A 27,507-nucleotide genomic window follows, 5' to 3' on the forward strand; every position below is an offset into this window, starting at 1 on the left:
AACACCCCAAAACTGATTCCATTTGGGAAACTACACCCCTTGAGGAATCTGGGGGTATAGTGAGAATTTTGACCGCAAAGGTTTTTTGCCGATTTATTAAGTCGTGAAAACGAAAAATTCCATTTTTTCCCCCAATAAGATGTAGTTTTAGATCCAAAATTTTTTATTTTCACAAGGAAGAAAAGCACCCCAACATTTGTAAAGCAATTTCTCCCGAGTATGGTAACACACCATATGTGGTTATAAAACGGCCGTTTACAAACATGGGACAGATCCGAATCAAAGTAGTATTTGACTTGGAGCGTAGATTATGCTGGAATGGTTTGTGGACACCACGTTGCATTTGCAAAACCTCTGATGTACCAAACAAAGCAAAAAAAAAAACAAACAAACCTCATTTTAGAGACTACACCCCTAAAAGGCATTTATCAAGGGGTGTAGTGAGCATTTAGACTCCACAGGTGTTTTTCAGGTGTTAAAACGCAGAGGATGATGCAAAGTGAAAATTGCAGTTTCTCCACTGATATGCAGTTTCACCGCACAATATATTGTGCCCAGCTTGTGTAACTGGAGAATCTTACCCCATAAGTTGTTCAGCAGGTTACTTGTGGACGTAACTGCTGTTTAGGCACACTGGGGTGAAGAAGTGAAGGCGCACCATTTGGAGCGTGGATTTTGCTTGGTAGTAGTTCTGTTGGAGTATTACTGATATTTCAGTTGATAATGTGGGGGTACATGTAATCTGTGCGGAGTACATTAGGGCATAATAAGGTATAATAATGGGGTAAATAATACAAGATGTGTGTTACGCTGTGAAGCAATCTGTTATGCACAGGCCAGTGTCGCACTGAAACTGCATTATTTTTTTTTATCCCCCTTTTGTAACACTTTGGGGACATTTCCTCCTTCGTAGTTTGGGAAACTTTGCTCGGAAAGTGTTGTGCTGGTATAATACAGGTGCCGTCGCTTACAGCATATGTTCTATGTCCATTTCCTTCCTAGTTCCTAAATACTATGGCCCTGAAACTGAAGGAATGTTCCCCTTCAGCCTGCACACCAGGATGTTTTTTCATCACTGCATTACTAGTGGCATAACTTTATTTTTCCGTCAATTGCGAGACCAGCTGTAGATTTTATAGGTATATTGGGACACATACGACTAATGATCACTTTATTTAATTTTGTTAAGAGTAAATTACCAAAAACAAGTAATTCTGGAATAGCTTTTGTTTGTTTTTTCCTGCATTCACCGTGCACCATAAATGATATGTTAACTTTATTCTGTGGGTCGATACGATTATGGCAATACCAAAATTTATATATATTTTTTTCATGTATTGCAGCTTTGTTTTCTGTGTTGCCATATTCTAAGACCCATAACTTTTTTTATTTTGTGTGGACATATTTGTTTTTATTGGTACTATTTGAGTAAATTTGACTTTTTGATCACTTCTTATTCCATTTTTTGGGAGGAGATTGACCTAAAAACAAAGATTCTGGTGTTTATTTACGGCGTTCAGTGTGGGATAAATTACATAATAGTTTTATCATTTGGGTTGTTACGGACATGGCAATACCAATTATATATAGCAGAAAACAAAAAGACCATCCAGGATATATCAAGCACTCACATGGGTAGAATATATATATATATATATATATATATATATATATATAATAATGTTTATCTCTGTGTTTCTTCCCCCCCAACAATAGAAGACTTATGGGACAAAAGGCAGTTTGGCTTTTTACTTGAAATTTGTGGTTTGTTTTTATATTATTTTACAACATTTTAATTAACCTTTCAACTTTTTATTTTATTTGTCCCACTAGGGGACTTAAAGGCCTGAGGCCCCGATCGCTATTCTAATACACTGCACTACATACGTAGTGCAGTGTATTAGAGCCGTCAGTTATAAACAGACAGCAAGCTGATAAGGTAGACACTGAGGCCATTATTTGGCGTCCGGTTGCCATAGCAACCCAACGATTGAGTCACTGGATTGGCAGCCGGGTAAAACCCCCTGGATGCTGCGATCTATTGAGCGCAGCAACTGAGGGGTTAATCTGCCAGATCGGAGAATAGCTCCGGTCCTGGCCGTTACAGGAGGGTGTCAGCTGTAATATACAGCTAGCACCCGGCGGTAATGGTGCGGCCTTAGCTTCTGTACTGCGGTTTGCGGGAACCCCTTCCCGATATCCGCCATATATATACGGCGCTGTCATGAAAGGTGTTTATATGCAAGTGATAAATAAAAATAAAAAAAGGGAAACAAAATATTCCAAACATCTTTATTAATTCAGTATCAAGTAAGAGTGCCACACGCAGAAATACACACTTAGGGTATGTGCACACGAGGGCGTCCGTTACGGCTGAAATTACGGGGATGTTTCAGCCTGAAAACATCCCCGTAATTTCAGCCGTACCGGCATGTGCAGGCGCTTGAACGCCGCGTCCATTACGGCCGTAATTAGCGCTGCTATTCATTGGAGTCAATGAATAACGGCTCCAATTACGGCCAAAGTAGTGACAGGTCACTTCTACGCGGGCGTCTATTTACGCGCCGTCATTTGACAGCGGCGCGTAAATATACGCCTCGTCTGAACAGACAAACGTCTGCCCATTGCTTTCAATGGGCAGATGTTTGTCAGCGCTATTGAGGCGCTATTTCCAGACGTAATTCGGGGCAAAAACGCCCGAATTACGTCCGTAAATAGGCCGTGTGAACATACCCTTACATGCCTTGGAGTGATATCAATGAGGTTATTAATTGTTGTCGGAGGAATGTTATGCCACGCTAAATGTACTTGGGCTGTTGGCAACTCCCTGAACAATTGCCGACCAAAGACATCCCGAGTGTGCTCGATTGGAGACAAGTCTGTAGACGCTGCAGGCCATGGTAGCACATTTAGGCCACACAGGCTGCTCACAGTAGCACAAGCGACATGCGGCCTGGTGTTATCCTGTTGAAAAACCGCTTCTGGGACACGAGATGGCTGTACCACTGGTTCCACGACCAAATCAATGTTTCGCCGAGCGGTTAGTGTACCTGAAATGAAAACTAGAAGGGTCTAGCTAACGTACATTATGCCACCCCACATCATAATCCTGGGAGTAGGACCAGTTTGACATTCCTTGTTAAGGCCTCTTAACGGCTTTGCCCACGTGGTCTCCAGACCAATCCCGGGCTATTGTTGCATCCGAGACAAAAGCCGGACTCCTCGCTGAAGGGGATAGACCTCTATTCCAGCCTCCATCGCTGTTTTGCGGTGCATCGTAATAGCCTTTGAAAGCAGAGGCATCTGGCCAACAGAACACCAGTAGCTGGACGTCTGGCTCATAACTTAATGTCTTGCAACGCCTTTTGATGGTTTGCGGTCCTAGGCTTGTACGGGACGTCCAATTTCACTTTCAGTACAGAATGGATCACTACGCATGACAGCTTACACTTCAGTCTTACACTTCGGCAATTAACCCCTTAAATGTGGCGACCGATTGCGATCGCCGCATTTAATGGGTTTGAAGCATATCAGCAGCCCCCACAAAGTGATTGTGGGGGCTGCCGATGCTTATTGTGGCAATCGGAGGCCAGACACTGGCCTCCAGGTTACCATGCATAGAAGCCTAGGAGGAGCAGCCAGAGGCTGCTCCTTCTAGGCTTCCTGTCAGTGTGACGGTCACGTCACAATGACAGATAGAATACATTACACTACATAGGTAGTGTAATGTACTCTAGCAGCGATCAAAGCCGCAAGTCTCATAGTCCCCCTAGTGGGACAAGTAAATAAAGCTTAACCAAAAAAGAAAAAAAAAGTCAGAAAAGTGTAAAAATAAGTTAAGTTAGTTACATAAAGAAAAAAATGCTTTTTTCCCTATAAGAAGCCTTATTATAGGAAAAAAATGAACACGTTAAAAAAGTACATATTTGGCATCACCGCGTTCGTAACGACCCAAACAATAAAACGATGTTAATTTTTCCCGCACGATGAACACCTCCAAACAATAAAAAAAAACTACGCTAGAATCGCTATTTTTTGGTCACCACCCCTCCCAAAATAAATAAAAAAGTGCAAAAACTCGCATGTACCCAACAATAGTACCAATAAAAACTACAATCCATCCTGCAAAAAACAAGCCCTTACATAGCTTTGACGAAAACATAAAAAAAAGTTATGGCTCTCAGAATATGGTGACAGTTTTTTTTTTTTTGTTTTTTTTATAAATAAGTGATTTTATTGTGCAAACGCTGCAAAACATAAAAACCTATATACATATGGTATCGCCATAATCGAACCGACCCGCAGAATAAAGTAACAATCTCATTTATAGCGGACGGTGATTGCTGCAAAAAAATAAAAAATGAATTCCTGTTTTTTGGTCAGGATTGCAAGAAAATGGAATAAAGAGTGGAACAGCATGTACCACAAAAGGGTACCAATGAAAACTAGAGATTGTCCCGCAACAAATAAGCCCTCACATAGCTGCGGTGGTGAAACAATAAAAAAAATTCTGGCTTTCAGAATATAGCGATGCAAAATGTGCAGTGTTACAAAAGCGGATAAGATCGGGCACCATTTATCAGTGCGACACCAGCCACATATCTGCGGATTATTATACCCTCTTATGCCCTGATGTACTCTGCCCAGCTTACATATGCCCCCACATTATAAACCAAAATACCAGCAATACCCAAAACAGAACTACCACTAAGCAAAATCTATGCTCCAAAAGCCAAATGGCGCTCCCTCCCTTCTGAGCCCTGCAGCGTGCCCAAACAGCGGTTTGTGCCCACATATATGGCATCGCCATACCCGGGAGAACCCACTTAACATTTTATGAGGTATATGTCTTCAGTGGCACAAACTGGGCACAACATTATGCACTAAAATGGCCCATCAGTGGAAAATTGCAATTTTCACTTTGAATCATCGGCTGTGCATGAACCCCTTTGCGCAGTATGACTTAATAGCATGTCATGGTGCGGGAGTTGATGTATGGAGCCGGCTTACGTGCGGAGACTGCTCTATACACTGTGGGTGTCAGGTGTGTTTTTATTGATCAAAAAATTGCATGTACCCCAAAATAATACCACTTTTTATTCTATATTTTGGGAGGGGTGATAACCCCAAAAAATAGTGATGCTAGTAGTGTTTAATTCTTTTTTGCGGTGTTCACCGTGCGGGAAAAATAATATTATAGTTGGAGTCGTTACAAATGCAGTGATACCAAATATGTGTACTTTAACGGTTTCTTTTTTTTCCCTATAATAAAAGACTTATTATAGGAAAAAAAGCATTTTTTGTTTTTGTAACTTAAAAATGTTTTATAAAAGTGTAAAAACAAGTTATATTATTTTACTTGAAAACCTGCAGCACTGATGGCTGCTATAATACACCACCTAGGTAGTGTAACGTGTTATAAGCTGTCAGTGTGACGTTAACCGTCACTGACAGGAAGCCTATGAGGACCAGCTGGTCCTCATAGGCTTCCGTCTATGGCAGACCGGACGGAGGCTGTTGTATGGCCTCTGGTTTTGCCATGCAACCGGCGGCAGCACCCGCAATCGTTCCCCGGGAAATTTGTTGTAGCAACAAACTGGAAAGTTTCCCTACGATCACATCACCAATCAGGTCCTGGTCATCTCTCCGGGACCAGAGGCAGGGGTTAACAGCGCGATCCGGGTGTCAGCACTACTCTGAGACACCCGGATCTTGCTTTTAATACCCACTGTGAATTCATGTCGGCACTGCACAGAGCCCAGAAAGCGCCATTAATTTACAGTGGGCGGTCGGGAAGCGGTTAATAACGGTGATCATATTCTCTGTAGCCGAACCAATCGGTTCGGCTGTCAGTGTCCCCGGCTCCCCAGCAACCTGTTCTCTGACACAGCTGCCGTCCAAGCACTTTTCACAGCGCTATGCCGGCTGGAACAGAGATCTGTATATTCACGCCCTGGCTGCACAGGGTATATGCGAAAAGGACGTGAATCTACAGATTGTCGGCATGGAAGGGTTAAACAGTGCTGACATTTCGGCTTAGGAGTGTCGCGATCTGCCGGAGTGATAAACCAAGGTCTCAGTTCAAGGATTCCATCACTCAGTCGACGTGCCAGTAACTAACAGGAGGCATCGCACAATCATCCCACACCACTTGATCCGATTTGAGGTTTCATGTGGCTAAAACACTTTGCTTTCAATCTGATTTTATGCCCCTCCCACATACCCCAGATTGGAGCGAGGTGCTTGAAAATGTGATCTGCAGATCTTAGCGATACCTGCTACTTTCTCTATTTGCATAACCTTACGGCTTGCCCTTCTTGATGTTGCAGTTTCAATGGTGTGTGCGTGTGTGTATTATTTCTTTAATTAACCCCTTTAATTTAGCCCCTTAATTGATAGTGAATATAATACCTAGGAGAGAAGAAATTTCACACTGACATTTTGCGATGGCAGAATCAATCCTATTACAGTACCACGCTCTAAGGCCTCATTCAGAATAACTTGTCCGTGTGCGGTGCGTGAAAATCACACACACGGCACACTGACCCATTGATTTAAATGGGGCCCATTCACACATGCAGGAGTTTTCACCCAGCGTGTGTTGCGCGAAACTCACTGCATGTCCTATATTGGTGCATTTTTCCACACACCTACGCGCACATGGAAGTCAATGGCTGCATGAAAATCACGCACAGCACACATCCTTGTGCAGTGCGTGATTTGCGCATCAATTTCATTGGGAAAAAAAAAAGTGCTTTGCGAGTACGTGAAAAACACATGCCACTCGCAAAGCACAGATGCAAAAATGCAACGCACACGGACCAGATTTATGCACGTGAATCTGATACGCTTGTCTGAACGTAGCCCAATTCAGTGAGCTCCTTAGAATGACCCATTCTTTCACAAACGTTTGTCAAGACAGACTGCCTGGCGAGGTGCTTGATTTTTTCACACTTGTCTCAATGGGACTGAATGACAATGATTAAGAGGTGTGTCCCAATACTTCTGTCCATATAGTGTATGCATGCATGCTTAACCCCTTAGTGAATAGCCTATTTTAGGCCTTAACGATCCAGAACTATGTTTTTCCATTGTCACATTCAAAGAGCTATCACTTTTATTTTCCCGTCGAAGTAGCGGTTTAAGGACTCTTTTGCGGGACTGGTTGTATTTTTTTTTTTTTACTAGCACCATTTTGGGGTACATATAAAATTTATTGATGAACGTTTAGAAAAAAAACCAAAAACCTAAAATTTTGCCTATTCTTTTTCGAGTCTTAACCCCTTAATGACGAGCCTATTTTAGAGCTTAATGACCAAGCTATTTTTTACGTTTTTCCATCGTCGCATTCCAAGAGCTATAACTTTTTTATTTTTGCGTTGACATAGCTGTATAAGGTCTTGTTTTTTGCGGGACAAGTTGTATTTTTTAATAGCACCATTTTGAGGTACATATTATTTATGGATTAACTTTTATAAACTTTTTTTTGGGGGGGGGGGGGGAATCTGAAATTTTGCCACTTTTTTGCATCCCAAATCTGTGCCGTTTACCGTGTGGTATAAATAACACAATAACTTTATTCAGCGGGTTGTTACGATTGCAACGATACCAAATTTGTATAGTTTTTGTATGTTTTACTACTTTTACACAGTAAAAACGCTTTTTTTTCTAAATTATTTGTTTTTTGCGTCTCCATATTTGAAGAGCCATAACGGTTTTATTTTTTCGCCGATGCAGTTGTATGAGGGCTGTTTTTTGCGGGACGACTTGTAGTTTTTATTGGTACCATTTTGGAGTAGATGCGACTTTTTGATCACTTTTTAGTCACTTTTTTTTAAAGTCAGGATTCAAATAAAACAGCAATTTTTCCGTCGTTTTTTATTTCATTTTTTACGGCGTTCACCGTGCGGGTTAAAGTAATGTAATAGCTTTATAGTCGGGGTCGTTACGGACGCAGCGATACCAAATATGTGTAACTTTTTTTACTTAAGGTAAAGCAGTATGTAAGGGGAAAAAGTGGGTTTTTCATTTTTTTTTAATTAACTTTATGAAACTTTTTTTTTACTTTTTTACTAGTCCCATTAGGGGACTTTAATATGCGATTCTGCGATCGCTATTATAATACACTGCAATACTTCTGTATTGAAGTGTATTACTGCCTGTCCGTTTAAAACGGACAGGCATTCATTACAGGCAGACCTAGGGGCCTTTATTAGGCCCCCGGCTGCCATCGGAGACACAGACACTCGGCGATCTTATCGCCGGGTGTCAGTGGGATGAGAGGGAGCTCCCCCCTCCGCTCCAAAACCACTCAGATGCGGTGCACGCTATTAAGCACCGCATCTGAGGGGTTAAACGGGTGAGATCGATACTAATATCGATCTCACCCGGCAGAGCAGGGACGCCCCCAGCCCTCAGCTGCCTCTGGCAGCTGAGAGCAGGGAGATTTGACAGCTCCCTGCTCGGTTTACTTATTCCGATGCCGCAACGTAAAAAGTCTATGGCAATGGAATAAGGCCCGTTAGTGACCGACGTAGAAACACTATGGGCCGGTCACTAACGGGTTAAATGTACAGTTTACCGCGTGGTATAAATAACCTAATAGCTTTATTCAGGAGGTTAAGATTGCGGCAATCATCAATTTAAACAGTTTTTTTCATGTTTTACTAAACTTGTGCGTGTTGTCATATTCGAAGAACCATAACTTCTTTGTTTTTCTGCTGACAGCTGTGTAAGGACTCTAATTGTAGTTTTTATGGATACCATTTTGGAGTACATAATGACTTTTTGATTGCTTTAACAACAATTTTTTAGGATAGGATGAACAGAAAATCGAAGTTTTGGCATTGAATAATGGAATGGTTTTATAGTTGGGGTTGTTACGGATGTGGCAATACAAAATATGTGTAACTTTTTTTTCTTTCATAAAGCATTTTGTAAGGGGAAAAACGGTTTCTAAAAATAAAATTTAACTTGGGATGTTTATTGTAAACGTTAAATATTTTAACTTTTAATCCCACTAGGGGACTTTACTATTCAATCGCTTCAGTAATGCACTGCAATACTTCTGTATTAGGCCTAGTTTACACGAGCGTGATATACGTCCGTGCGACGCACGTGCTTTTCACGCGTGTCGTACGGACCTATGCAAGTTTATGGGGGCATGCAGACAGTCCGTGAGTTTTGCTCAGCGTGAGTCCGCTGAAAAAAAACAAACTTACGACATGTCCTATATTTGTGCGCTGTTCGCGCATCACGCACCCATTGAAGTCAATGGGTGTGTGAAAATCACGCAGGTCACATGGAAGTACTTCCGTGCGAACAGCGTGATTCGCGCAACAGCTGTCAAACTCTGAATGTAAACAGACGAGCGCCACGTGCTTATCTGTTTACAAACATCCAAACGGAGTGTCAATGATGGCGGCTGCGCAAAAATCTCGCAGCTGCGCATCATACGCTGATGACACACGGAGCTGTTGTTAAGTGCCTTTTGCGCACGCAAAACGCCATGTTTTTTGCGTGCGCAAAACGCACACGCTCGTGTAAACCAGGCCTTACTGTGTATTATTGCCCGGCAGTGTAAAACTGACAGGGACCTGTTAGGCTCTGGCATAACCTAGCGGGAATTCACAAAAGGCAGACCTTTGTTAGGCCCCGGCTGCCATAAAAACTATCTGCACACCTGCAATATCATCGTGGGTGTGCCGATGGGGTGAGAGGGAGCCCCCTCCCTCTCAAACCACTGATGCAGCTGTCAATATTGACAGCTGCATCTAAGGGGTTAAACGGGCGGGATTGATGCAGATTGGTTTAGACAGCAGACACCCGCTCTAGCCGACACACCTGTGTCACAGCACCGCCTTTTCACGGCGCTGGGGCATAAGTACCCTTAATGGCTGCCGTGAACACACGTATGGGCATTGTTAAAGGGGTTTTACACTGGACAATTATAGGGCAGACTAGCGTTCTAGGAATGCTCGTTTCCAATAATTGCCCTGTGTAAACAGGGGAACGATCAGCGGATGAGCAAGCAAAGACTCGATCATGTGCTGGTCGTATCGTTTTAAAAAAGTGAAATATTACAGTTATCGGCAGCACATCTCCCTGTGTAAACAGGGAAACGCGCTGCCGACATGATGATGTATGTGGATGAGCGATCAGAGTAACGACGGCTCGTCCCCACCCATAGTTGTGACAGGAGCAAACGAGCGCCGAACGATGTCTCGCTGATTGGCACTCTGCACCGACTGCTTATCGGCCGGTGTAATAGGGCCTTTAGACACACACACCTTAATATGCGTTTACTGTTTAAGCCCCTTCTCACACAGTTTTGCAGGTAGAAATAATCTGTCTCAGAATTCCTCCAAGAATTTTGAGCCAGATTTTACCCTGCCTGCCTTTTTTTTTGCCACAACCATTAAAGCTAACGGAAGGATCACGGGCAAAAAGCAAAAAGTCAAAAAACACTCGGAATCGAGTGTCGTGTGTTTTTTCTGCCTCCCCATGATTTCAATGGGAGGCCAGAGGCGGAAACATCAAAGAAGGACCTGCTGGTTTCCCCCCCACCCGTGAGCGGCTAAAAGCTGCCCGGTTAAGAAAAAAAACAAAAAAAAACCCGCCTGTCTCCCATTGAAACTAATGGGGGGGGGAGACTTCCATGCTAAAAAACTCAGTGCTTTGAAGTAATTTAGTAAAAAAGACAAAAAAAATAAAAATGAAAGGTGGCAAGCCTATGAACTTCACATGACTGGATGTGCTCATTCTAGACGGAAGTGTACAGGATATGCATGTAGTGTTACAAGTTATTGTACAGTTAGACTTTTGGTTCAAATACTAGTTTTGACAATATTTAAAAAAAAAAAAAACAAAAAAAACCACTACACTGAACAAGTACTTTTAATTCTGCTCATCTCAACGGCATATTCTTGACAACATGGTACACGGTTTTTTGGAGGAACAGCAATGTTGCACAAAACAAAATAGCAGAGTCTCCTTTGCACGATAGCAAACCCGATAGGCCGAGGACGGGACGACAAATAATGCACACCTTATTTACACGAGCGTTGTGCACTTCGGACGTGAAAAACTGCAGTTTTTCACGGCAGAGGTGCATCCATGCTCGTCGCTGCGGAACGTGATGTCACGCATCCCCCATAGATATCTATGGAGGGATGCGTGAAAAAAATAAGACATGTCCTATTTTCTCACGGACCCTTCACACGGTCCGTTGAAACAGCTGTGTGAACGGCCACATTGAATTACAAAAGGTCCGTGGGATGCCCATTTAACACGCTCGTGTAAATAAGGCCTTAAGGAGAAGTACATGCCCACACAATTTCAAGAGTTACAGTTTGTACGGTTGAAAAAAGACATGTCCATCAAGTTCAACCAAGGGATGAGAAAAGGGAAGGCAAAAATTTCTACACATAGGAGCCAATTTTTTGTTCTAGGAAATTATCTAAGCCTTTTGTAAAGCCATCTCCTGTCCCTGCTGCGACCAGCTCCTGCGGTGACTATTCCATAGATTCACAGTTCTCACAGTAAAGAAGGATTGTCGCCTCTGCAGGTTGAACCTTTTTTTCTCCAGACGGAGGGAGTGCCCCCTTGTTTTTTGAGGGGGTTTTACATGGAACAGGATTTCACCATATTTTTGGTATGTGCCATTAATATATTTATATAAGTTAATCATGTCCCCCCCCCCCCCTTAGTCTTGTTTTTCTAGGCTAAATAGGTTTAGTTCTTTTAATCTTTCCCCATAACAGATTCTCCATGCCCCTAATTAGCTTCGTTGCTCTTTTGTATTTTTCCCAACTCCAGGGCATCCTTTCTATGAACTGGAGCCCAGAACTGAACTGCATATTGTAGATGAGGCCTCACTAATACTTTGTAAAGTGGTAATATTATATCCCTGTCCCGTGAGTCCATGCCTCTTTTAATACACGACAATATCTTGCTGGCCTTTGAAGCAGCAGATTGACATTGCATGCTGTTAGTTTATGATTTACAAGATCCTTCTCAACAAGTCATTCCCCCAGTGTAGCTCCCCCTAGGACATATGATGCATGCAGGTTGTTGGTACCCAGGTGCATAACTTTACATTTATCTACATTAAACTACATTTGCCAAGTGGACGCCCAAACACTAAGGCCCCATGCACACGACCGTGCCCGCAATCACAGCCCGCGCTTGCGGGCACGGCCGGCCGCTGACTGACCGCCGCATTTTCGGGCCGTGCTCCCATACAAAGTATGGGAGCACGGCCCGCAAAATGCGAAAGAACGGACATGTTCCATAATTCCCGGAACATTTCCACGGCACTGACACCCTTCCGTAGTGCTACGGAAAGGTGTCAGTGTTCAATGAAAGTGAATGGCTCCGTTTTTGCGGATCGCAATTGCGGTCCGCAAAAACGGAGGTTTTTTGCTGTCGTGTGCATGGGGCCTTAGTGTGTCCAAATCAGCTTGCAATTCACAAACATCTTCATAGACTGAACATTACTACATAGCTTGGTGTCATCTGCAAAAATAGAAATAGTGCTATTAATCCCATCCTCTATATCATTAATAAATAAGTTGAATAATAGTGGTCCCAGCACAGAACCCTGGGGTACACCACTTATAAGCGGGGACCATTCAGAGTAGGACTCATTGACCACAACTCTGGATACCGTCCTTGAGCCAATTCTCAATCCAATTACAAACTATATTATCTGAACCTATAGTCTTTAAATTTACCCATTAGACGTCTATGAGGGACAGTGTCAAATGCCTTTGCAATGTCCAAAACCACTAAATCCACAGCAGCCCCTCTGTCTAGACTTCTGCTCACCTCTTCATAAAAACAAATCAGGTTGGTTTGACAGCTTTTGTCCTTCGTATAAGTGACAGCCAGAACAGTTTTACTATTTATTGTCACAATCCTGTATATAGTCCCTCAAACATTTTCCCCACGATGGAGGTTAAGCTTACTGGTCTATAATTACCCGGGGAAGACCTAGAACCCTTTTTGAAAATAGGCACCACATTTGCGATGCGCCAGTCCCTTGGCACTATACCAGTCACTAGAGAATCTCTAAATAATAGAGGGGGATAGAAATAACTCAACTAAGCTCTTTAAGAACTCTAGGGTGTAACCCATCTGGTCCCGGGGCCTTTTGCAAATTTATTTTATTTAATTTAGCTGGCACCATATTTACATTCATCCAATTCAGTATATCAACTGACATATTAACAGCACTGGCACCAGCTGCTCTTCTGTTGTATATACAGAGCTGAATAACCCATTTAGTAACTCTGCCTTCTCTTGATCCCCCGTGACCAACTCCCCATTACCACTATCTAGGGGTCCTACATGTTCAGACCTTGGCTTTTTTGCAGTTATATACTTGAAGAATTTTTGGGGATTTGTTTTACTATCCTTGGCCACCTGCCTTTCATTTTGTATTTTTGCTGATTTTATTACCTTTTTACAGTTTATTAAGCTCTTTATATTTTACAAAGGCTACAGCTGTACCCTCAGATTTTTATTTTTCAAATGCCCTTTTTATGTCATGTATTGCCCTATTCACATACGATGTAAGCCACGTGGGGCTTAATTTTAGTCGTTTATACTGGTTACCTATAGGAATAAATTTTGCACTACGATTACCCAAAGTAGATTTGAGAATCTCCCATTTATCATTTGTACCATTATTTGACATTAGTTCTTCCCAGTCTATCCTGACTTGCAGCCCTCATCCTGGGGAAATTGGCCTTCTTAAAATTAAGTGTTTTTGCAATCCCAGCCGGTGTTTGTTTTTTACAGTATATGTAAAATGTAACTATGATCACTGTTACCGAGGTTTTCACGAACATTGACGTTCCCAACAAGCTCTGCATGATTAGAAATGACCAGATCCAATAGAGGTTCACCTCTAGTCGGGTCTTCCGCAAACTGGCCCATAAAATTTTCCTGCAACAGGTTGAGGAAATGTCTCCCCTTTGCAGTTGAAGCCGAACCATGACACCAATTAATATCCCGGTAATTTAAATCTCCCATTATCACTACAGTACCCGCTTGTGCAGCCCGCTCCATCTGTTTATATAGCGGACCTTCCAACTCCTCAGTTATATTGGGGGGGGGGAGGGGGGGGGGGTCTATAGATTACACCAAAAGTAATTTTTTCAGTGTTTACCTCCCTTTGTAATTCCTCCCACAAGGTTTCAACCTCCTCACAATCTTCACCCACTATTGTCTTTCACACTCGCCTTCATATCACTTCTCACATACAGACATACACCACCGCCTTTCCGAACAGTGTAAAACCCTGTAGATTTACAGCCCAGTCATGTGAAGAGTCCAGCCATGTTTCAGCAACACCAACAACATCTATATTTTCTTCCAATACCAAGGCCTCTGGCTGACCCATTTTGCTTGCTAGTCTTCTGGCATTTGTGAACATACACTTTAACCTGCCTTTAACTGTTTCACTTTCAGGCTGGGTTCACACGACCTATTTTCAGACGTAAACGAGGCGTATTATGCCTCGTTTTACATCTGAAAATAGGGCTACAATACGTCGGCAAACATCTGCCCATTCATTTGAATGGGTTTGCCGACGTACTGTGCAGACGACCTGTCATTTACGCGTCGTCGTTTGACAGATGTCAAACGACGACGCGTAAAAATACAGCCTCGTCAAAAGAAGTGCAGGACACTTCTTTGGATGTTTTTGGAGCTGTTTTCTCATAGACTCCAATGAAAACAGCTCCAAAAACTGACGTAAAAAACGCAGTGAAAAACGCGAGTTGCTCAAAAAACGTCTGAAAATCAGGGGCTGTTTTCCCTTGAAAACAGCTCTGTATTTTCAGACGTTTTTGGTCACTACGTGTGCACATACCCTCAGTATCAGAAATGTGATTTGACATTTGGGCATTTTTATAACGAAAGGATCTCCTTATCTTGTCCTCTCCCCAGTCTGTTTCTCCCCCACCAATATAGTTGACCGCTCTCTAACCTAACTACTCCTTTATTTTCTACATTGGCCTCCTTCCTCAGCCCTAGGATTTGTCACCTGTTCTACAATTAGCTGCCATTTCATAACTAAAAGCAGAGGGCAAGCGAGACTTTGTCCTTTTGACCGTTAACATGCAGACAATCCAAATATATTAAACGTCCAGACTTTACATTATTACTTGACTTGCAGACAAAAGGCAAACATTAAAAACCAGCAAGTGACAAAAGTTCAAAGAATCAAGCAAAAAAAAAAAAAAAAAAAAAATATCAAATAGCTTCAGAAGTGGGAGTAGATTGCAGGATAGGTTATAAAATGTAAAAAATAAAAAAAAAAAACCACACACATTACTCACTTAGGCCCCATGCACACGACCGTAACTTTTATCCGCAATTACGGATCAAAGTACGGACCCATTAATTTTCTATTGCCCACTGACACCCTGCCATATATTTATGGGAAGGCGTGGGGCCATAGAAATGACCTGCAAATAGGACATGTCCTGTTCTTTTATTTTACATACCGTGCTCCCATACTTTATAATGGGAGCACGGCCCGAAAATCTCTGTGACTGTCTACAGCCGGCTGTGCCCATAATCACCGGCTGTGATTACAGGCACTGACGTGTGCAGGGGGGCCTTATTAAATATTTTGCCGGTGGTCTTTTGAATACAACTAAAAGAAAGCACACTCTCAACTTAGCCAAATTGGACAACATCCAGGGCACTTTAGTATGAGTGATAATTTGAAGGAGATCACGTAGTTACATTAAGCCAAGTGGGATGCGCAATATGCATAGAGGGGGAACGGTCTTGCAGCTCCCCAAAAGGTGCTCAGCGGCCTAGTGGAGGTTACAGAAGCATACGCCTGCATATACAGGAAGCGGTCAGTCAGCCATAAAAATGAATGGGTCCATAATTACGAAAGAAATCTATGGTCATGTGCATGGGGCTTTAGTGAGGACTTTTTTTCACCATTAAAAATTACCCATCCGTTAAACATCCTTTTTTTGATTATTGGTGTCAAATGTAAAACTGACAAGCGGATCGTAACCTGTTTGAAGCAATTATTTTGATACGGTTATGAACATAAGGCCCTATTCAGACGACAGGTATAACAGACCGTGTGATGGAGTTTTTTTTAACGGCCGCGACACGGCTGCATTAAAACCAATGCAAGTCTATGGGGCTATTCACAGTCTTTATTTTATTAACGGACCGTGTGAACAGCACAGGAAAAAACAGGACATGTCCTATTTTAGCCCGTTTTCCTGGATCCCTCAATAGACTCAAGTCTGAAAACGGGTCCCGCACGGGTGCATATCGGCCATGAAAAGCATGCATTTTTCACGGCCGATTCAACACCCGGTCGTGTGAATAAAGCGTGTTTCCGATCACAGTAACAGATTAAACAGAAAGGTGAACATAGCCTTACCACAACCTGACAGACGGCTTACTAAGCATAACAATCTTTACGTATTTTAGTTTGCTTCAACTGTGCCCATGACAACTGGACTGATCCATAGGGATTAATCAGACAGAACCTGAACTCATTCCATCTTCATGAAATCAAAACAAGTTTTTGCAAAGGAAAGAAATTAAGTAACAACTTAAGTGTATTAACCCCTTAATGACCAGAGTGGTTTGGGCCTTAAAGAGACTGTCACCACATTATAAGTGCCCTATCTCCTACATAAGGAGATCGGCGCTATAATGTAGGTGACAGTAATGCTTTTTATTTAGAAAAACGATCTATTTGAAACCACTTTATTAGCGATTTTTAGCTTTATGCTAATGAGTTTCTTAATGCCCAAGTGGGCGTGGTTTTACTTTCGACCAAGTGGGCGTTGTACAGAGGAGTGTATGACGCTGACCAATCCGCGTCATGCACTCCTCTCCATTCATTTACACAGCAGCATCGCGTTCTTACTAGAACACGATGTGCAGCCACATACACAGACATTAACGTTAATCAAGTGTCCCGATAATGAATATACATTACCTCCAGCCTGGACGTCATGTGTATTCAGAATCCTGACACTTCTGAATCTGTGAGATTCCAGCAAGCCACGCATAATCTCGCGAGATTACGATGTAAACGAGATTTCGTTTCCCTTGCTGGAAATCTCACAGAAAAGATTCAGAAGTGTCAGGATTCTGAACACACATGATGTCCAGGCTGGAGGTAATGTATATTCATCATCAGGACACTTGATTAACGTTAATGTCTGTATGTGGCTGCACATCGTGTTCTAGTAAGAACTCGATGCTGCTGTGTAAATGAATGGAGAGGAGTGCATGACGCTGATTGATCAGCGTCATACACTCCTCTGTACAACGCCCACTTGGTCGAAAGTAAAAACACGCCCACTTGGGCATTAAGAAACTCATTAGCATAAAGCTAAAAATCGCTAATAAAGTTGTTTCAAATAGATAGTTTTTCTAAATAAAAAGCATTACTGTCACCTACATTACAGCGCCCATCTCCTTATCTAGGAGATAGGGCACTTATAATGTGGTGACAGCCTCTTTAAACAGGGATATTCCAACCTTAAACATTTTTCACCTATCCACTGGATAGGTGATAAATACTAGCTTAATGGTGGTCCCAACGCTAAGACCTCCACCGATCACCAAGACGTAGGACCTCGGTCCCTCCAGCCACAAGACAGCAGCTAGTAGCAGTTTGAATAGAGCAGAGGCTGGACATGCTCTGTGTTGCTCGATTTAAAGTCTATGGGGCTGCCAGAAACAGCTGAGCACAGCAACGTATGTTGCAGTACCCCTTCAAAGACCAAGCCATTTTTTTTTTTATGCTCACATTCTAAGAGCCATATCTTTATTTTTCTGACGATGTAGCTGCACGATAATTTGGGTTGAAAAGTCATTCCAGGACGGGCTGCACAGAGAACAGGAGCCATTGCTATGACACGAGGAGGGTAGGTATATAGACTTATTATATTTAAACCAAAAAAGCATTTTTTGCTGTTGAAAAAAAAGAAAAAAAAAAAAAGCAACATTTGCTGTTTATTGCGTGTTTTACCTCACCATTGTGTTTAATGGGATATACTCCCAACAAAAGTGCAATGATTCTGCAGCATAAGTTGGCATGCTGCAGATTTGGGGAACCCCCTCACCCCTGCATATAAACGTATGTACGTTTACTCAAGATTTTTTCGCAGCGTGCAGATGAGAATTGTTCATATATCATCCGTTTTGCTGCTACAGATTTTCAGCACAAAATTCGGTTGCGGAAATCCTGCAGCGTTTACAATGCATGGGAACCCAGCCTAAAAATAAATAAATAAATAAAAAGTTGTTCCTGCCTCCAGCATTTTTCACCTATCCACTGGATAGGTAAAGAATGCTCGATCAGTGGAAGGTGCAGACCACTGGGACCCCCACAGATTGCGAGAACAGGAGAGCCCAGTCCCCTCCAGCCACAAGACAGCAGCCTATGAGCTTTAATGAAGTGGAGAACAGGCATGTGTAGCAGCGCCACTCCATTTTAAGTCTATGGGGCTGACAGAAAAAGCCAAAACGCCAATACGACTTTACTGTTTGAACCCTAGGGTATATGCAGACGTTACTGTAAAAGTCACATGCGATAGCCGCATGCTCTTTTAGTGTGTTTTCCGATACGGTAGTGGTATAAAAACTCAACTGCATCGAAAAAAAGCCTTAAAGAGAACGTATCGTGAATTACACCTAAGTTACTTATTTCTATTATATTTTTTGCTGTATTTTTCTTTCTTCCACATGGTGGAAAGTATTAAAAATTAAATAATTTGACATGTTTTCCTGTGTTGGCCACCAGATGGAGCACTTCCCAGAATTACAGCAAGGTGAATAAGGCAAAGCAACCGGACTCAAAGCTGCTGTAAATGTACAAAATTGACTGCCTGGATTAGAACGATTAAAATGTTTGTTTAATGGGTAATTCATTAAAATGAGCTATCCTAAATACAGTACAACAGGCTCAGACAAGCGGTCAGTAATGGAGAGGTATACTGGTGTGGTGATATTGTTCCAGCCGCCAAGTAAAGCCTCTCCCCTTATGATATATTATACTGACACCCCTCGCTGACTAAGACAATCCAACGCGTTTCAGTGCCACAGGTGAAAGTGACACATCAGGGATTATCGATTCTTTCAATACACTTATTTTTCACGGTTTCTGCCGGTTAGCACAATTGTGTGCTGGTTCAACCTCACGGCACGTGTACGACTCTAATGCATTGGCCGCACACGCGCCGGCGAAGCTCCGGTCTTTTGACAGGCCAAAGCCCACCCACTCTGCTGGCGTAGCATCGGCCAGGCACCAACCCGCAGTGAACACGTCAAATGATGACGTTGCAGGATTTGCGCCGAGCCCCCTTTCTACCTGCCAATCAGATTTAGCTTGGACGCTACAGCGTCCCTCGTTGCCTTGGAGACCTCAAAGCGGATGTTTACTACTACATAGATCTAATACCATGGTGCAAGTGTATCTCAAAACAAAGAAGATAACACCATCGCCAATCAGATTAGATTAATGGAAGATACTGAGTCACTAGTTAGATTGAACTTACAGAGCTCGTTAAAGCTGCAAACTTCAGAACGAAAGTATACTCTGTGTTTTAGCGTACATACGACCCAGGGAGAACTGATGTAAGCCCATTCGTATGCCCATGCTGTAAATGTAAACACGCCAGGAAAAGGGGTCTTCAAATTGCTAAGCATTGTCCGGCTGCCATTTTGGGAGTGATTATACAAATGGCAGCAGCTATAGAACACACCAAAAGACTAAGGGTATGTTCACACGCTTAGGCCTTATTCACACGAATGTGTGCATTTTGCGTGTGCAAAAAATTTGTTTTTGAGAGTTGCATGTTCCTTGTGTCATCTTTGTTTGCTGCGTGATTTTCACGCATATTCCTTCCTTATAAAACGTGGTTTTGATGTTGAGAAAATGAAGGAAGTGCTTTTATTTTTGCCTTCATTTCTTTATCTACTGTTGCGCGAATTACGCACGACACATGGAAGTGCTTCCGTGTGCGATTTTCACGCACCCATCGACTTCAATGGGTGCGTGATGCGTGAAAAATTGCCAAGTATAGGACATATCGTGAGTTTTATGCAGTGGACATACGCTGCGTAAAAATCACGGACTGTCTGAACGGCCCCATTGACTAACATAGGTCCATGCGACGTGCGTGATTTTCACGCGCGTATCACAGATGTTAAACACGTTCGTGTGAATAAGGCCTTACAAAGAAAACGGCTGAAAATACAGAGCTGTTTTCAAGGGAGAATAGCTCCTGATTTTCAACCGTTTTTTAATCAAACTCACGTCTTTCACGGCCGTTTTTGGAGCGGTTTTTCTATAGTCAATGAAAAACGGCTGCAAAAACTTCCCAAGTAGTGACATGCACTTTTTCGCTGGTGTCTTTGTGCCATTTTTTGAAAATGAGGTGTAAAAAAAACGACTTGTCGGAACAGAACGCTGTATTTCCCATTGAGATCAATGGGCAGATGTTTGTAGGCATTCTGCTTCTGACTTTCCAGTCGTATTTCGGGACGTTTACTGCTGAAAAACGGCTGAACACACTAAGTGTGCACATACCCTGAGGGTATGTTCACACGGCTTATTTTCGGCCGTTTTTCGGACCGTAAAAATCGGAATCAGAACGCCTCCAAACATCTGCCCATTGATTTCAAATGGGAAATACGGCGTTCTGTTCCGATGTGGAGTTGCTAAAAAAAAAAAAATCTGAAAATCAGAAGCAGTTTGCCCTTGAAAACAGCTCCGTATTTTCAGACGTTTTTGATTTTGTGTGTGCACAAGAATGATGTAAGTGAAGTGAATGACTTTTCAGTTGACCGGTTCACACGACGTGTATTTGACACCTTTGTTTTGCGCATTTTACATGCCAAAAACGGCATAAAAAAAACGCTTGATTACGCTTTTCATTTACATAATTGGTAAAGTACACTGTAAGTACATACAATGAGCTTTTTTAACCCCTTAGTGACCACTAATACGCCTTTTAACGTGATTCACTACTGGGCTTTAGGCTAGGCTGACGCCTTTTCACGTCAGCCTAGTCTAAGTCCTGCACGGGTCTCCCGTGCAGGCAGGAGCCGGGGCTCTGCTGTCTGATGACAGCTGAGCTCCTGCTCCAACGCCCGCGATCGAAGTTTACTTCGATCGCGGCCGTTTAACCCGTTAAATGCCGCCGTCAATAGCGACCGCGGCATTTAACTTTGTTTACAGAGGGAGTGCGCTCCCTCTGTCACCCATCGGCGGCCCGCGAATGCAATCGCGGGTCTCCGATGGGGTGTCATGGCAGCCGGGGGACTGATAAAAGCCCCCAGGTCTGCCCTGGACATATGCCTGTTAGGACGCGCCGGAGGCACGTCCTAACAGATTGCCTGTCAGATTTACACTGACAGGCAATAATGCTCTGGTATACGAAGTATACCAGAGCATTATAGCAGCGATCGGAATATCGCACAGTAAAGTCCCCTAGTGGGACTAATAAAATAAGTCATCAAAGTGAAATAAAGATTATTAATAAAAAGTACAGTAAAAAAATAAATAAAACCATTTTTTTCCATAAAAAGTGGTTTTATTTAGTAAAAGTGTAAAAAAAAAAAAAAAAGTACACATATGTGGTATCGCCGCGACCATAATGACTCCATTAATAAAGTTAATATGTAATTTAAACCGCAGAGTGAACACCGTAAAAAAAAAACGCCAAAAACTATGGCGAAATTGAATTTTTTTTCCATTGCCCCCCAAAAAAGTCATAATAAAAATGAATCAATAAGTCCCATGTACCCCAAAACAGTACCATTCAAAACTACGTCTTGTCCCGCAGAAAACAAGCCCAAAAAATCACTACATTGATGGAAAAATAAAAAAAATTACGGCTCTTGGAAAGCGACGATGCAAAAACAAATAATTTTAGTTCAAAAGTGTTTTTATTGTGCAAAAGTCGTAAAACATAAAAAAACCTCCACATATGTGGTATCGCCGTAATCGTACCGACCCATAGAATAAAGGTCACATGTTAATTACGTCACACAGTGAACGGCGTCAATTTAAAAACGCATAGAACAATGCCGGAATTTCAGTTTTTTTTATAATCCCCCCCAAAAAGGTTAATAAAAGTTAATATAAAAATTATATGTACCCAAAAATGGTGCCATTAAAAAGCACAACTAATCCCGCAAAAAACAAGTCCTCATACAGCTATGTAGACGAAAAAATAAGAACGTTATAGCTCTTTGAATGCGACTATAGAAAAACGAATAAAATAGCTTGGTCATTAAGGCCTAAAATGGGCTGGTCACTAAGGGGTTAAATAAGTGTGTTGTGTAAATAAAGTAGTGTCAAGTCAATTCCTTTAACAGAATCGTGGAATCAATTCTGTAGTGGCGCCGTCATGCCGTGCTGCAGGAGGAAGCTCCGCCCTGCCGCCTAGTCCGCCCTGTTCTGTGTGCTTCCTCATGGAACTGCTGTACTGTACAAAAGGATACAGTGCGGAAGAGCAGGTAGTACATAGCCACAGTGCCCTGTAGATACCGCCCCGCTGTAGATAGTAACCCTTTGCAGATCGCATTAACCCCCTTGTACCACAACTCCCCCTTCTAGATCGCGCCGCTGTAGGTAGCACCCGCTTGCAGACCACACCACCTGACCCTTGCAGATAGCACCGCAACACCTCCCCATATAGATCGCGCCACTGTAGCTCCCACTAGGAGATGAATCCCCGGCCAAAGCGTCTGCTACCTCTGCCCGGGGATTCAGCGCCTAGTGGCAGCTGCAGCAACGCGATCTACAAGGAAGGGGGGGGGGGGGTGCTGCGATCTACATACTGGGGTGCTATCTATAAGGGAGGGGGTGGTGCTGTGATCTACAAGGTGGGTGCGGCACTATGTCGGCACTGTCACTACAGGTGGGCACTATCTACCCTGACAACTGAAATCCATCATTTTATTTTATTTTTTTTAAATGGCCATGAAAGAGACTGGAAATGGATGAGAATTTGGAGACACTGATGCAAAATGGACATGAGATCGTGACCGTTGATGAGTTTTTAATGGGCATTTTTTTTTTTCAGTCGTGTGATTGTAGCCTAAATGACTATGATGCCAGGGGTCTGGTTCACACGTACTGTGATCGGGATGCGAAATCCAGCTGACACACGGACCATTTTTCTCAGTCCAATCACGGTCACATAAATCCGGCAATGTCTGAGACTGGCTGCAGTGGTGATGGGCAGAGGATGTTAATGCAAGCAGTGCCTGATGGATTATAGATTGTTAACCTGCTCCCTGCCGGAGAACACAGAAGTTATAATCAATTAGAGACAAGTATTTGCAGAGGTAAAGGCCTCGCGCACACGACCGTAGCGGTGTGCACGGCCATGATTTGCAGCTCGGACAGCCATGGAGTGTCACCCGCAAGTAGTGTAGGTTTAGCCAATTTTCTCTCATTTCCACAAGGACTAAAGGAGAAAGAGTGCCATTTGGCTTTTGGAGGTCAAATTTAGCAGGAATGGTTTGCAGAGGCCATGTCACATTTGCAAAGCCCCTGAGGGACCAAAACAGTGAAAATGCCCAAAATGTGACTCCATTTAGGAAACTACACCCCTTTAGGAATTCATCTAGGGAGGTAGTCAGCATTTTGACCGCACAGTAGTTTCATAGATTTTATTAGAATTGGGCAGTGAAAATAAATAGAATCATTTTTCTTCAATAAGGCCCCATGCACAAGACCGTGCCCGCAATCACAGCCCGCCAAAATGCAAAAGAACGGACATGTTCCATAATTTTCGGAACATTTCCACAGCACGGACACCCTTACGTAGCGCTACGGAAAGGTGTCCGCGTTCAATGAAAGTGAGTTTTTTTTACGGTCGTGTGCGGCCTAAGACGTAGCTTTAGCGCAAAAAAATTTATTTTCTCAAAAAAGAGAAAAAGCATGGCAACATTTGTAAAGCAATTTTTCCCAAGTATGGCAATACCCCATATGGGATCATAAACTGCTGTTTGGGCACACAGAAGGCCTCAGACAGAAAGAGCACCAATTGGCTTTTGGAGCACAGATTTTGCTGGATTGGTTTCAGGACGCTATGTAGCATTTGCAAAGCCCCTATGGAACCAAAACAGTGGAAACCCCCAGAAGTGACCCCATAGAAGTGAAAATGGGATATTTTTTCCACAGATATGCCAATATGTGGTGCCCAGCTTGCCCCACCACAATAAGACAGCTCTATTATGCTGGGTTTCCGGGTTTTAGAATCACCCTACATGGGGCACTAATCTTTTGCCCGGACATTCGACTAGGCTCAGGAGTGAAAGAGTACCATGTAAAATTGAGGCCTAATTAGGCGCCTTACAAAGTATTGGTTCACAATTGCAGAGGCTCCTATGTGAAATAATAAAAAGAAACCCCTGAGAAGTGACCCCATTTTGAAAACTACACCCTCAAGGCATTTATTAAGGGGTGTAGTGAGAATTTTCACCCTACAGCACTTTTCCATAAATGAATGCGCTGCGGATGGTGCAAAGTAAAAATTAGAATTTTTCCCCAGATATGCTAATTCAGTGGCAAATATGTCATGCCCAGCTTATGCCACTGGAGACACTCCAAAAATTGTTAAAAGGGTTCTCGTGGGTATGGAGGTGCCATATATGTGGAAGTAGACTGCTGTTTAGGCATGCTGTAGGGCTCAGAAGGGAGGGAGCGCCATTTGGCTTTTGAAGTGTAAATTTTGCTTGGAGTTTTACTGGTATTTCAGTTTATAATGTGGGGCATATGTGGGATGGGCAGGGTACATCAGGGGCATAGTCAGGTGGTATAATAATGGGGTAAACAATAAAATAATCCATAGATGTGTGTTACGCTGTGAAGCAATCCTTCATGCACAGGCCAGTGTCGCACTGATAAATGGTGTCCTTACTTATCCCCCTTTTGGTCCACACTCCCCAGCAAAATTCCCCAAACTGCAAAGGTGTGGAGTGTTGTCCTGGAATAATACAGGCACTCTCGCTTCCAGCAGATATGTTTGGGCCCTCCCCTTCCTGGTTCCCCAATTTTAGGGGCCCGCTAAAATCGCCTCTTGAAACAGAAGAAATGTTCCCCTCGGGCCTGCACAACCGCATATTTTTATTTCCTGACTTATTGGAGCCTTAACAAATTTTATTTTTTCATAGACGTAGTGGTAGGAGGGCTGTTTTTTTGCGGCACCCGCTGTAGTTATTATTGGTACCGTTTTGGGGTACATGCAACTTTTTATGCTATTTTTTGGGAGGCAAGGTGACCAAAAACAGCAATTCTGGCATAGTTTTTTATTTTTTTATATACAGCATTCACCATGCGTTCTGAATTAGATTCCGGTGATACCCAATTTATAGCACTTTGTTTTACAACTTTTTGCACAATAAAATTACTTTTGTAAAAAGAAAGTATTTTTTCTGTCACCATGTTGTGAGAACCATTACTTATTAATTTTTTCGTCGGTAGAGCTAAACGAGGGATTGTTTTTGCGAGAGGAGATATAGTTTTTATAGGCACCATTTTTGGATACAGAGTTTTTGATCACTTTATTTAAATTTTTGTAGGGCAAAGTGACCAAAAAACAGAAACCGTGAGATCGACTTACCTGCAAACGCTGATGCTGCTGCAGAATCAACTGTAGCCTCTGGTGCCGATGTGGCCGTCACGATGCAGGACCTGTGAGTGACGTCACAGCGTGATCTCTCGAGAACACGGCTGTGTCTGCACTGCCAGAAGCTGGGCGTTCTGAAGAGAAGTGGATGATACTTCTATACACAACGCCCAGCTAGTAAAAGTAGTAAACACGCCCCGATGTACGCACATAATGCACACCCACTTGGACTTTTGCAAGCCTCATTTGCATAACTACAAAAATGGTCATAACTTGGCCAAAAATGCTCGTTTTTTAAAAATAAAAACGTTACTGTAATCTACATTGCAGCGCCGATCTGCTGCAATAGGAGATAGGGGTTGCAAAATCTGGTGACAGAGCCTCTTTAAAACACACACATTACAAATAGCAACATTTGGGCCCTTTAAGCTTTTCTACACCAGAAGGTTGATAGATTCCCCCTAAGGGTATGTTCACACTGCTTATTTTCAGCCATTTTTTCGGGCCAAAAAACAGACAGAAAAATCAGAAGCAGAACGCCTCCAAACAGCTGCCCATTGAGTTCAATGGAAAATACAGCGTTCTGTTCCGACAGACCGTTTTCTTACGCGGCCATGTAAAAGTGCATCTCACTCCTTGAGCCGTCTTTCATCGACTATAGAATAACCGCTCCAAAAACAAGTTTGCTTTAAAAAAAAAAAATAATAATTTTTTAAATCAGGAGCAGTTTTCCCTTAAAAACAGCTCCGTATTTTCAGAAGTTTTTTGCCAAGTGTGTGAACATTCCCTTAGAATAACGGGGGCAATTTAGTAAAACTAACCTTTTTAAACACCAGTTTTAATAAGAAAGTTGGAGTTAAGATGCACACCTGTGGACAACCGTGCGCTAGAAAAGCAAGCTACTAGATTCGCACTGTAAAATTTACCACAATTCGGCCATAGCAGCCCCACTCCCAGTAGCGGTGGCATAAAAAGGGTCACAAGATTTTTGGACAAATTGCAACTTTTCTACACCAGAAAACTGGCTTCACAGATTCCCCCCAGTGCCTAGAAGATACAGTACAAGACATAGCAGCAATTACAGGTTGTATGACCATAGCTATAGCAACACATACTTCTCACTAGTAAGGTAGTACTACTGCATACAAAACGCACCAGCGAGATCCACCGACTACAGAACTTCATTATGCCTACATCACCTCACTAAGGAAGCATGACACACACATAGAGCAACCTGTCCCTAATACAAACCCCTCTAGCCCCATATAAGAATACCACAAAAGCACCTCCACACTCACCCAGCCAGGAACTGATACCACCCAAAACTGAATGGACGCTACTTTCACCCGCGCACCCTATATATAAAGTGGCGGGAGCAGCAGTAAAATGGAGAGGGCGGGGTGAGGTAGTAGTGAAGCTTATTGCACGTCGCTAAAACGGTCAGTACCAGTAAACTCATGACACGGTTCTGTTAGGGAAGTGGCGCATATAACAAAAAACATCAGCGATAATTTACCTGTGCTAGAGCGCCAAAATGTGCACAGTCGAGGCTCAGTCACCCTAGATGCGGAACTGCCTAGTGCTGTAACGACATGTGAACTATCCCTAAGTAGAAGTGATATCATCCACTATTCACGACTTGAATTTCCGTTTACAAAACGGACAGCAGGTGTTGTAGTAGCGGAGAGGCTTTATGATGGCTTCACCTACGGGTCGGCCCTGACACTTTTGCACAATGATGACTAGTGTTGTCGGGCTATATCTACATTAGATTATATAAGTGCGCTTTCTGTGTATCTCCCGTTCTTTTGCATAGCCACTTAGCGGCTGATAACAGGACAAGGACCTTCTCAGG

The 27,507-nt window shown here is 42.8% G+C and overlaps 1 protein-coding gene across 2 annotated transcripts in view; it reads right to left on the reverse strand.

The window, feature by feature from the left end:
- The window catches only part of ACSBG2 (acyl-CoA synthetase bubblegum family member 2), a 79,385-nt gene extending 52,093 nt beyond the window's left edge, over positions 1-27,292 (reverse strand). Inside the window, exon 1 of one of the 2 annotated variants that reach the window (XM_075863301.1) lies at positions 27,169-27,292. In XM_075863301.1, the coding sequence (XP_075719416.1) occupies positions 27,169-27,277 (109 nt within the window). In that variant the 5' untranslated portion in view covers positions 27,278-27,292. Of the gene's footprint in view, positions 1-26,950; positions 27,020-27,168 lie in introns of those variants that run through there. The other variant, XM_075863321.1, reaches the window with a different exon arrangement.
- Positions 27,293-27,507: the final 215 nt, after the last annotated feature.

The sequence above is a fragment of the Rhinoderma darwinii genome, chromosome 1 (genome assembly GCF_050947455.1).
Source record: "Rhinoderma darwinii isolate aRhiDar2 chromosome 1, aRhiDar2.hap1, whole genome shotgun sequence".
Taxonomy (NCBI): Eukaryota; Metazoa; Chordata; class Amphibia; order Anura; family Rhinodermatidae; genus Rhinoderma; species Rhinoderma darwinii.